Here is a 12,828-nt window from a genome sequence, read left to right on the forward strand (position 1 = left end):
ACCTATATAACACTCTATGTTAAATTGATCGTCTCTTTAGTTTGACCTCTTGCTAAAAGCTCTACTCTTTTACTCCCCTGCTCCCACATTTCATGTGTCATGTCCAATAGCTTTTCTGGGGATATTCCCCATTGTTGTTAGTAGCCAGAAAAGCCAGATATTGTGACACTCATCTCAGTTGTGCTGAGTCCTAAGGCTTCTTATAGTGGTAATGCTCCCTGCTCAGTTCCCCACTCCTCCAAGGAAGGCTTTGTACGTTAGGATTGCTCCCAGCTGGCCATGAAGCAAGGTGGCTTGTGAAGGTGGCTTTTTTTCTCTCCAGAAAGGAATTTTTGCCTCTTCCACCTCAGTCAGCACTGCCCCTTTTTGTGGGGATTCTTTTTATACAGTTTTCAGTTCTGTTTTGGGAGTAATTGTTCCAAGAGTAGTTGTAAATTTGTTGTTTCCATGGGAGGAAGTGAGTTCACAGTCCACCCACACCATCCTCTCTCAGAAATAGTTTTCTGATAGCTCAAAAATGGTAACAACTTAATAATTTTATAAAATAATAGGTGAATACTTTAAAGATTGCATGGAAGAAGAATTAGCTGAATAAAATAAGCATGTATGGATATCATGGTTAGCATGACATTGTTCTTATACTTTTGGTCTCCTTTGTGCCTTATTATTTTTTAATATGTGATACACATAAAAGGATAGATGATAGGTATATATTTTCATATACATCCTTATATACCTATTGATATATCCATATATGTATGTGTATACACACAAACATACACATACACACATTGCCTTTCTCCAGAAGTAACCGCTATCCTGAGTTTTATGCTTTTCATTTCTTTGTTTTTTTAATAGTATTTTTAAATCAATAAGTCCCCAAACAACATATTACCTAGCTTTGCTTGCTTTTAAGATTTTGAAAACTATCAACCTATATTATATAAGTTGATTTGGTCTTTGGATAAGTTGGTCTTTTATAAGTTGATTTTTTTCACTAAAAATTTTGTTTCGTAGATCCAACCTTTTTTCTGTTGTGGGTGGGTGTTGGTGTCGTTCCTTTTTACTGCTGTGTGTTATTCCATTGTGAAAAGTACCACAATTTATTGATCTGTTCTTTGGTCGTTGGATGTTTGGCTTCTTAATGATTTTTTGCTACTATGAGCAATGTTGCTATAAATTGTGCATGTCTCCTGGTGCACAAATGCAAGAATTTCTCTAGATCAGTGCTTCCAAACTTTTTTCTTTTCATGGGACACAGAAAATACTAGTATTTGTATTGCATCCTTGGGTAGGAAGGCAGAACTTTTTAAGACCAGTGGTTCATCACAGGGATGCTCTGCCCAGGAGGACATACATATCAATGGAATTGATGGAATGTGGGGTATGAAAAATTCAAATATATGAACTAATGAAAAATTGTTTTTGTAAAAGTATTTGCTTAAGTTTACACTCCCACTAGCAGTGTGTTGGAGCTTCTCTTGGCCCCCATTCTCTAGACAATCTGGTGTTGTCAGACTTCTGAAATCTTGCCAATTTATGATCTGTAAAATATTATCTAATTGTAGTTTTGCTTTACACTTCTTTTTACTTATGAGTTTGAACATCAATTCCTTTAGGTTCTGTTCTGTGAACTCTCTGATCTTGTGCCGTTTTTTTCCAAATGTGTTTTCTAACTGATTTAAAGGCAGTTTTTGTTTTTCTTTATTCTATTTTCCTCAATTTGGAATACTAATTGTATACTGTTTTGCAAGTATTTCCTACACGTTGTGATGTTTCTGTTCATTTTACGTGTCTTTTGGCAACCATAAAATCTTTATAAATCTTTCCTTATATCAATTTATTTATAAATTAGCTATACTGATTAGGTATTTTTATTTCTTGTTTAAGTAAAACTTTTCTACCTGAAGATATTATATTATTTTATAATTTCTATGAGGTTTTACTTCTCCATTTTCATAATCTCTTATCTTTAAGTTCTTTTTCTTTTCTTCTCAAACTTATTAGACCTCCAGTAGAATGTTGCATATAAACAGTGAGCATATTGTTAGAGATCCTAGTACTTTTTGTTTTGGTTGTTTGCTTTATTGATTGAATCCCAGAAAGCTGTCAGCACTGTACTAACCTGAATGTGGATTTTTCCCTCTTGGCAGATGATTGCGATGAACCTCTGGTGCCGGCCTTGTCTCAGGCATCATTCAGCAGTTCGTCCGAGCTCTCCAGCAGCCACGGTCCTGGATTTGCAAGGCTAAATCGAAGAGATGGTAAGTCTGCGTTTTTCTCTCTGATTGGTTCATGATGAATCTCAATTTTCCCTTCTTTTACGGAAATCATTATAAGTGACATATTGTAAAAGGAAGTAAATTTCTAAATAAGCAAATGGTAGAAACTCATGGGATGTACATGACATGTAGAACTGGTCTGGAATGGCAAAGGATGCATCCTATTTGAAAGTCCTGTATCATCACTTCAGCACCCAAGGAATTGAATTCCTTCCACCTGGCAAGTTTTATATGTATCTTATAAAATAACCTTTTTTTCAACAATAGCCAATAATTATGAATACAGTAACCATGAAAATTTAATTGGCCCTCTATTTCAAGATAAATAAGGAAGTTTGCAACAAGAAGTAATTTTAAAAGATGCTAGTTATTTAAAAATAATAAGTCCTCAGTTAGTTTAATTGTCAATGTGGATGACATGATTTTCTTTCTTGTTGCGGATGGGAACTTAATAAGCTCTCATGCTCCAGTAGGAATACTCAGTTCATACTGTTGACTGTCTCTTAGGTAGGTTGTGTTTGATTGCTTGAATATGTGTAAAGGAAAGCACAGATAAATCAATGGCAGCTTGCTGTAGAAATAAGAGAATTTAAAAACTCTATGCCTCTGTGCACTTAGAGACAGAACATCATTGTGGTCCCTTTTCATAATATGCTAAGGCAAAACCCATCTGTGCATAGCATATATTCTATGGAAAGAGTCTTGGCAATACTAACACGGAAAACATTTTTAACAACTATGAAGAAATAGACATTGACATCATGTGTTGTTAAAACTGTGATTCACTCATTTATTATCCCCTTCTCGTGTGCCGTATGTTAGCCACTTCTTCTAATTTTACTCCTTTATGTTATCCTTGGTGCTGCTGTTTAATGTTTGAGCTCTTTGAACATTGAACATAACAAATACATTAGGGGTGTGTGTGTGTGTGTGTGTGTGTATCTGTGTTTTGCCATCAAGTACATGTTATAAATATCTAACACTTCAGTGTGATTTTAAATTTGTTTATCTTAAAATTTTATCTCGTATTATTTGAGACAGTCACTTTTGTGTGTTTCCTTTTCTTTATTGAGGTATAATTGACGTAACTTGTGTGTTTTTCTAAGTGTAAGAGTATCAATGGAGAGTAGTAACTGAGATCCTTGTATCAAATGGGGAATTTGGGGGGCCTTGAATATATTTGCATAGATAATGCTTATCTGTTACTTTTATTTGCCTTGTAGTAAGAATTATTGGTCACACTGGACTGTCTTCCACTATTTTCAATTCTGAATTTCCCTTATTGACCACAGGCAAGTGAGCTCTCCTAGCCCCACTGAGGGCCAGTCCAGATCCATGGGATTCATGGTCCTTGCAGTGAGAATGCTGTTATCACAACGCTGGTCTTAGAATGAGGTCCCCATCTTGTACACTTTTTTAAAGTAAAGCAGAATGTAACATTTATCATCACTCCATTTGAGTAATAAAAGCTGTCATAGGATTTGGCCCATGGAAAGAGATACAAAACTTAATTTAACTACTTATATTTATTTCATTTATTGAGGTTCAATAAATCACAAAAAATATATATGTTATTAATGGGATCAAATCGTGTTTTTCATTGATGTATATACTCATCCAGAGTCCATCAGTGGGACTCATTTTCATTCTTAATTTGTTTGTACGGTTCCTGGTGAAACACAGTATCAAACTTCATGAATCTCATTTGCATGTTAATGAAATGGAGAAACAAAACAGGATCATTTTAATTATCTTTTGCTGCTTGTCAACCTACTTGATTACATTTTTCTTTTTCATTTAGTTTTTCTTTTTTTTTCCTATTATTTACATGAAGTGTTCACAAAGAAATGTCAGATTTTGAGTGATGTTTTAAAGGCTATATATTATTTCTGGTATTGCAACATTCTTTGTGGTATTTATATCAAGCTGTGGAAGGATGTTCAGCCAAGTCAGCAGGTCATGTATAAATAAACTAAATCAGCAAATAAGGGTCTTGGTATCCCAGAAACACAGATAAGGTGACCTCTTGCCTGCGGAATCTGGACAGCTTAGAGCCAAAGGTTGATAGGCAAGAAATGAGGAATCAAGTTCAACAAACGCTGTGAAAATGACTAGGTCCCTGTAATGGGGGAAAGAGATCAGGAAGAGGCTGCAATTAAGCATAATGATTCCATTTCTACCAGAAGGGAGGAAGAAAAATTAAGAGTTTTTTTTGAGGTATGTTAATTTAATTTTGTCACTTGAGGGCCATTGTGGGGTGAATTTTGTCTTCCAAAGGATACGTTCAACTCCTACCTCTGATACCTATGAATGTGACCTTATTTGGACATACGGTCTTTGCAGATGTGGTCAAGTTAAGATAAAGTCATATCATATCACCAATATTAGGGTGGGCTCCAAATAGGGCGTTATCTGGAGAATGAGATTTGGAGATACACAGAGACAGAAAAGACAGAGAGAAGGCCAGGTGAAGACAGAAGCAGAAATGGGAAGGATGTAGCTACAGACCAAGAAATGTCAAGTATTGCCAGCACCAGCAGAAGCAAGGAAGAGGGAAGGAAGGATACTTCTCAAAAGCCTACAGAGAGAGCACAGACCTTCTGACACCTTGATTTTGGCCTTCTGGCCTCCAGAACTGTGAGAGAATAAATTCTGTTCTTTCAAGCTGCCCAATTAGTGATGCTTTGTTAAGTAGCCCTGGGAAGCTAGTACAAGTGCCATTGAGTAAATAGCTTCTTTTTCATACTTCCTTTGTACCAGGAAGATCCATCTCGATATGAACCTGAAAGATTACAGAGCTCAGAGAACTAGAATCCAAACTGAACTGTAAACAACACAAACAAACAAAAACGAATGACTGTTAAAACTTGCTGTATAATAGAATTAAATCTCTGTGTCTTTATTCCCACTGTTGCAGTTTTAGTGTAGTTTGAATTATAATGGGCAACTTAAATTTCTACCATTGTCAATATGGAGTTCAAACAGGTTCTTGTGTACCTTTGAGAGTTCAAGTGTGTTCTTAGGAGAGAATATAAAGAAACCATATGTGTCGAACGGTCCCTCAGGTTGCAATATAATCCAAATGGAAGTTTTTATTTTCATGTACTTGGGAAACCTTGGAAATGAATTATTGCAAACTGATGTACTTGTGCAAACAGGTCAAATAATAAAGCAGTATATAAAATTAATACACACAGCAAAAATAAAATATTTATACGGATGTGTAAACATGCATATGTACATGTGTTTAATTATATAGCAGATTACTTCCCTAACTGAAAAATATTGTGAGTTTTCTCTCATCTATTCTGTAAGATCGAAATATTTTCTGTTGCTAAAAATCTGAATCTTAGTCTCTACTTTCCTATTGTCTGTGTCAGCTATGTCCTTCTACTCTAAGTGCTTGTAAAGTGGTGCTTTCCCCATGTCTGTAAGATTTGCTCTTAAAATCAAGCATCTATCTGTAGAGAAATTAGTATATTTGGTTAATTGACAGAACTCTCATTCTTGGATGTAGTTCTAATGAGAATTATTATAACATTCTATGCAGAATTATTTGGTGATTGTCACTGCCCTAAATCATTGTCCTTGTTTGCACACAACTATTGTACTTGAATTAAAATCCCAAAGATAAATCCCCAAGGTATGCATGATACATGTCAGTGCTTAAGAGGACACGTGAGGTGAATGTTTCCTACTGTTAAACATGTTGCATAAAATCTTCTATAATTATTACATTTAAAAATGATACCATTAATATATTTAATAACCAATACTTTCTATATGAGGAAAAGAGTAAGAGATAAATTTTGTACAGGACTGAAAAAAACTCAAGCCTAAGGAAAGGGGAGCCTCATTGGCACAGTGAATGTGGGTCTGAAATGTGTCTGAGAGGTCCCCAGGACCACAGATGGGGTGGTGGGCTTCATCGACTGGGGTGTGTACAGAATTTACTGCGTTGAGAATGGCCTGTTCTTGTAGAGTTTGTTAGAGAACCAGAGATGGCAACCATTTATTTGCTTCTGTATCCTCATCACACTCAGGAACTGATGTGCCCGACTAAGCCCTTGGCACCTGAATAATTACTTGCAAGGGTCCAGCACCTCCATGCTGATTCAGGCTGTAAGTACATGACTTCTTATTAGCTCTGCCTGATTTTTCTGTCTTGTGCCCTAATTTATCTCTGGGATTAGATGTACAGTTCTTAACATGGAGATGAGAACACTTAAACCCGACAAAAACCCTGAATAGTCAGATGCCAGAGAGTCGCCCCTACAGTCACAGGACACGAGCTTCCCTGACACTCTGGAACCTCAGCTAAGCTACTCTGCTTCTCTCTTTCGTTCTCCCTCTAGTGGGTCATATAATTTTAGGTGAAGAGCAGACACTTCAGTATTAGACATATCTGGGATCAAGTCACCACTCCTGGGTTTAAATCACTTCTACCTCTTACTCATTTTAGAATGGGAAAAAAATGTAACCTCTGTGCTTTAATTCCCGAATTTTCTCTAGGAAGAGTAGGATAGTACTGAACTGGTATTGGCTTTATTGGAAATGACCACAGTGCTGTGATGTGGCCACAAGAATTACAAAAGCACAGCCCCAAGAGAAGGTCAAACAGTTTCAGAGTGCGTCCTGCCAATTAACCCCATTTTAGCAAACCCCACAAGACCAGCTCTGTATGTTAATTTACACAGAGGTAATCTCAGGGCATTCAGGTTTCCACATGACTCTGACAGGAAGGGTTAATTTATTCCTGATTAATTATAAAGCAAAGCAGGGTCAAAAAATTGTATTTTATTTGTTCATTATCAACTTGAAGTAAAGATAAAACATTCTCCTATATCCTTAGTCAAACTCTGTGAACTAGGGTGATCTGATGGTTTTATTTAAAATATTTTTACTTTTTTAGCAATTGGAAATTGGTTGATGAAGTTAAAAAAATTTTACTACCATTTTGGTAAAAGTTTGGGAAATGAAGGTCCGGATCAGTTTTATGATCAGTGGGGTGTCATTTGTGTTTATAGACTATATTTTGTGTGCTGGCCTTGAGAAGGTGAAATAAAAATGAGTGAAGATTTACATCTGATTTCTCGATCTGCCCATGTCCTCTATTCATTAAAGCACAGGAGAGGTTGCTGTCGCTTCTGCGATTAATATAGAATCACTTCTATTCTTCTAGCAATTCATTGGATTTCACGCCAGCGGTGATTGTCCGTCTGATCGTTCAGTTCTCTCTTTGGTTGTTGCTCTCCCTTCTGGGCCCCTTCCTCAAGGACGTCTTCCACCCTCTTTTAATCCCTCTCACCAGTGTCTTGGTACTGCGTCTGTCTTACCCTTATCATCCTTGTCTGCCCCGAAGCAGACTTTCTTCTGCTCTAAATCAATCTGATAATGTAATCCAAGTAGATGTGCCAAGTAGCCAATCCTAAGTAATTTATGGTGATAAAAAGTGCTGGTTTTGGAATCATGAAAACTAGATTATGATACTAAATTGTAGATGGCCTTGGGGAAATGACATTTCTTCTCTTTTTTTCCTTTCCTATAAAAGGATGGGGTTGAATTAGAGGATCTCTGACTATGGCAATGCACTCTTTTTATTTGCGATATTCCACAGGCAATGTCTTTTCTTTCTAAAAAACTCTAATAATGGAAAATTTCAAAGCATGTGAGTGAGTGAAATTGATGGCCCTTCCATAAGAAGGTAAGGGGAGTACCTTGAGGCAGATTGTCCTTCTAAGTCCTCTCAAACTCAAAGACATAGGAAGCTCTTGGCATAGGAAATGTCTTCATATGTCATAAAATCTGGGAATTCAAGTTGTAAATATGATCCTACTGAAATTGATACAATTGCTCAAATTTGATCAATTAAAATACACTCAGAAAATTAAAAATCATCAATATATCACTTACTTTTTTGTATGTATCTAATATTTTTCACAGTACTGTGTAGGAAAATTTCACTTGTAGGTACAGTGAAAATAAGCAGTGAATTAAGTAATCACATAGTGTCTTTTTAAAAAATTTATTTATTTATTTTGAGGAAGATTAGCCCTGAGCTAACATCTGCTGCCAATCCTCCTCTTTTTGCTGAGGAAGACTGGCCCTGAGCTAACATCCATGCCCATCTTCCTCTACTTTATACGTGGGATGCCTACCACAGCATGGCTTTTGCCAAGAGGTATCATGTCTGCACCCAGGATCCGAACTGGTGAACCCTGGGCTCCCAAGAAGCAGAACTTGCGAATTTAACCGCTGCGCCACTGGGCTGGCTGGCCCCTAATCACATAGTGTCTTAGGTTGGATTCTCCCAGAAGCACACCTTGGGCTGAAGATTGAGTGGTTTGTCAGGGGATAGCTCCCAGGAGAAGACAGTGAGAGAGTGGAGAAAGCAGGACAAGGAAGGGGAAGAAGCCAATTTCAGGGGAAGTCCCACATACGGCCTGATACACTCTGGATGATAAAATTTTACCTAAGACTTTGGCCTACCTCTTGGTCAAGGAACTGAGGCTAGCAAGGTGGCTGGCTGTATAATCAATTTAGAAAAGTCAGTGTCTTAGCAGCTTGGGCTACTGGAACAAAATGCCATAGAGTGGATGGCTTAAACAATAGACATTTATTTCTCACAGCTCTGGAGGCTGGGAAGTCCAAGATCGAGATGTTGGCAGATTCAGTTCCTGGTGAAAGCCCACTTCCTGGCTTGTAGACAACCACTTCCTGGCTGTGTTTTGATATGGCCTTTCCTTGGTGTGTGCATGTCGAGAGAGAGAAGGAGAGATCTTTCTGTCTTCCTCTTCTTATAAGGGCACTAATTCCATCATGAGGGCCCCACTCTCAAGACCTAATCTAAATCTAATTAAGTCCAAAAGGTGTCAGATACATCACACTGGAGGTTAGGCTCCAACATATGAATTTTGGGAAGACACATTCAGCCCATAGCAGTTAGCTGCATTTTTATAAACTAGTAAACTAACTAGAAAGTGTCAACTACTTGAAAATATTGGAGAGAAACCAAGATAACCAGGGCTTCAGGGGCAAAGATCCTAGAGAGAGAGGAAATGCCATATAGTGAGCCTGACATTTTCTGCACCAAATAACAGAGCTTCAAAATATATAAAGAAAAATGGACAGAAATAATAGGAAAAATAGACAGTACAAATTGAAACACAAAACATAGTGAGGGTTTTTTAATATAGCTCTCCCTGTAGCTTATTGAAGAAATAGCCAAAAAAAAAAAAAAGTCGGTGGAAATACAGAAGATTTTAACAGCAAAGTTAGCAAATTTGACAAAATATGTAAATATGTAATTTTAATTTATATTTTAATGTATTTTAATGTATAGCACATATGAAACTCTGCCTCCAACAGCTGCAGAATGCACATTCTTATCATGTGTACCTAGAATATTTACTTAAATTTATTCTGGGCCATAAAAAGTGTTTCAACAAGTCTCAAAGGCTTTAAATCATACAGAGTAAGTGCCCTGGGTACAGCTGAATTAAGCCAGAAATCAATAATTAAAAAATACTTAAAAACCCAGAAAGGTGTGGAATTTAATTAATACACTTCTGAAAAAGAAGTCTCAATGGAAATTAGAGAACATTTTAACTCAACGATGGCGAAATAGTATAGGTCAAAATTGTGAGCTGTAGCTTAGATCAGACTGATGGCTTTAATTGAATGTGTTACAAAAGAAGGGAGGCTAGATATTAGTGATCCATCCATTGCCTACTTTTCCAATTTCTCAAGAAATTAGAAAAAGAATAGTACATTAAACCAAAAATAAGGAAAAAGAGAAGAAAAAATTGCATTGCTTAATGAAATAGAAAACATGCAGTACAATCAATAAGAGAAAAATATAATAAGAGGATATTTTAACAAACTTCCTGCTAATTGTGAAAATTTAAATGAATTGACAAAAGCATTAGAAAGACACAACCTAAAAAAAAAATGGTAAGAAATAAGACAGAAAATTTAAGTATTCTTCTGTCTATTAAAGATAGTAAATCCATAATTCACACATTTCAAGAGAGAAAACTCCAGGCTAAAATGCCTTCAGATGTGAATTCTTCCAAACACTTTTAAGGAAGATATAACTCTAATCGTATACAATTTCTTCCAGAGGACAGAAAAAAAGTTAAAATACTCCCCAATTCATTCTGTGAGTCCGGCATAACCTTGATACCAAACTCTGTCAAGGACAAACAAGAAAGGAAAATTAAAAGCCACTCTCTCTCATGAATATAAATGCAAAATACTCTAAACAACATATTAGCATACATGAGTGAAGGGACTTAGGTTTGGCCTCTGAATGAGAATGCATGCTTTCGGCTGGAATGTACATGTGCCCCGAAAGCATGGTAGGTTGAATAATCAACAAAGCGGTGAAAGCAGGGGCCTAGAGCTTTCTTGTCTGATATGATGCATAAGGATCCTGAGTATCTTCCCTAGGAGAGGATGGAGTGAAAACGTGAGGCTAGCTAGCAATAGAAAACCATCCTTTTTGGATTCACCCATATTAAAGCCTATTGTAATTAAAGATGTGGTGTTATGTATTGGACACCTCTTGGGTGACAGTTACATGCTCTCAGCCCACCTCTTTCTCCAGCCGATGTGGTAAGGACCAAATCCAGCTTCCTTCAAGGGCAACAGAACCTCATCTTGGGCTGTGCCATGTACCTGTGTCTTCCTGCCCCCTGGCTCCCCTCATGCTGAGGGATGATCTCCCCTGGGGAATCCACTGGGCATCAGAAATTCTAATGGTGGGGTATGGCGACTATTGCCTACCTGTGAGACTGACCTTGACCAATAGAGGGTGAGAACTCATGGATAAAACCTTCTGCCTTTTGTCCTCAGTGTGGAAAGTTCTGAGATGCATCTTATAAGGCTGCTTGGAAGTGTTAAACTCCTCATTTTGTTCATACCTTGTTTTCCTGAGTCTGTTTAGTTGTCTGTCTGTGTTGTCTTGTATCTAATTGTGCTTCTTTAGATGATTAGTTTGAACTCGTTGTCAGGCAGTTTGTAGATCTTCATTTCTTGGGGGTTGGTTACTGGAAGTTCACTAAGTGTCCTTTCGGGGTGTCATGTTTGCCTGATTTTGCATCATCTGTGTCATCTTGCGTTGTTGTCTGTGCATTTGAAGGAGCATCACTGGGCAGGTCTCTAGGCAGGCAGGATTGGTCCCAGAGGTGTCTGAAAGGGGCTGGAACTGATTCAGAGGGCTGGTTCAGGGTCTGCAGCTGGGACCAAGGTCTGCAGGCCTGCCCCTAGGGGCAGAGATGAGTGTGCCTCCTGCCAGGTCCCTGGGTGGGCTGACTTTCTCCAGACTGAGACAGAGCAGGGCTGGAGATGGGTCACAAGGCTGTTTCAGGATCCATAGTCACACCAAGGTCACCACGCCTGCTTTCAGGGGCATGAAGGAACATGTCTTCTGCCAGATTCCTGAGTGAGCAGGATTCCTCTGGACCTTAGCTGAGAGGGGCTGGAGTCAAGTCGCAGGGCCACTTCAGGGTCCCCAGTCAGATCAAGGTAGATGGGCTTACCTCTGGAGGGAAGGGTCAGTGTGTCTCCCTCCATGTCCCCTGGTAGACAGGACTGCACCTGGACCACAGCTCAGAGGGTCTGGAGCTGGGTGACAGGACTGCTTCAGGATCCACAGTCAGATGGAGGTCTGAGGGCCTACCTCGAGGGGCAGGAACTGGTGTCTCCTGGCAGGCTCCTGGACGCGCAGGACTGAGGGCTCCCTGATTGCAATGGAAGGGGCTGGAGCCAGGTTACGGGGCCACTTCAAGATCTACGGTCGGACTGAGGTCGGCTGGCCTGCCATGGGAACATGGCTGGGTGTGTCTCCTGCCCGGTCCCTGAATGGGCAGAGCTGCTCACAGACAGCAGCTGGGATGGTCTGGAGCCCAGTTACAGGGCTGTTTCAGGATCTTCTTTGGGACAGAAATCTGTGGGTCTACCTCCAGAGGCACAGTCAGGAGCGTCTCCTGGTGGGTCCCTTGGAGGGCAGGACTGCTCCTGGCCTGTGGTGGGTCCCAGAACTACCTCAAAGGTACTTTTGTCCATGGATGGCTGCCAGATTATTGTTGCTGAGGGGGATATGAGTGGGAGACTTCTATTCTGCCATCTTGCTGACATCACTTCATATATTATATGTCTATCTAACTGTCTATCTGTAGTTTAATATCTGTTCCCATAAATTATCTCATTTGATTTTTAACTGTAACCCTTCGAAGGCTTCTCTGTGGATATAACTCCATGAAAAAAGATAGAAAAAATTGCATGATTTTATAAGGGCTTCTCTGTGTTTTGTCTCAAATAGGACTTTATGTCAAAGATTTTTCTCCCTCAGTGGGAATTGTCAGGGTCTTAAAGGTCTAATAATTTAAGTAGAAAGCCAGCCTAAAATCATATGTAAGTGATTTGAGGATTATTTGTTATTCTTCTCTTATCTTTTTCTTTAATTTCTTTAAAAAAATTGACGTATAATAAATATTAACCGTAGAAAATAAAAGGGACACATATAAAATTGACTATATAATTG

General features: G+C 38.5%; 1 protein-coding gene across 2 annotated transcripts in view; it reads left to right on the forward strand.

Annotated features, from left to right (window-relative positions):
- CNTNAP4 (contactin associated protein family member 4) overlaps positions 1–12,828 on the forward strand; it is a 263,864-nt gene that overhangs the window by 44,052 nt on the left and 206,984 nt on the right. For both annotated transcript variants that reach the window (XM_001501663.5, XM_023637349.2), the window contains exon 2: positions 2,154–2,264. In XM_001501663.5, the coding sequence (XP_001501713.2) occupies positions 2,154–2,264 (111 nt within the window). The remainder of the gene's footprint in view (positions 1–2,153; positions 2,265–12,828) is intronic.

The sequence above is a fragment of the Equus caballus genome, chromosome 3 (genome assembly GCF_041296265.1).
Source record: "Equus caballus isolate H_3958 breed thoroughbred chromosome 3, TB-T2T, whole genome shotgun sequence".
Taxonomy (NCBI): Eukaryota; Metazoa; Chordata; class Mammalia; order Perissodactyla; family Equidae; genus Equus; species Equus caballus.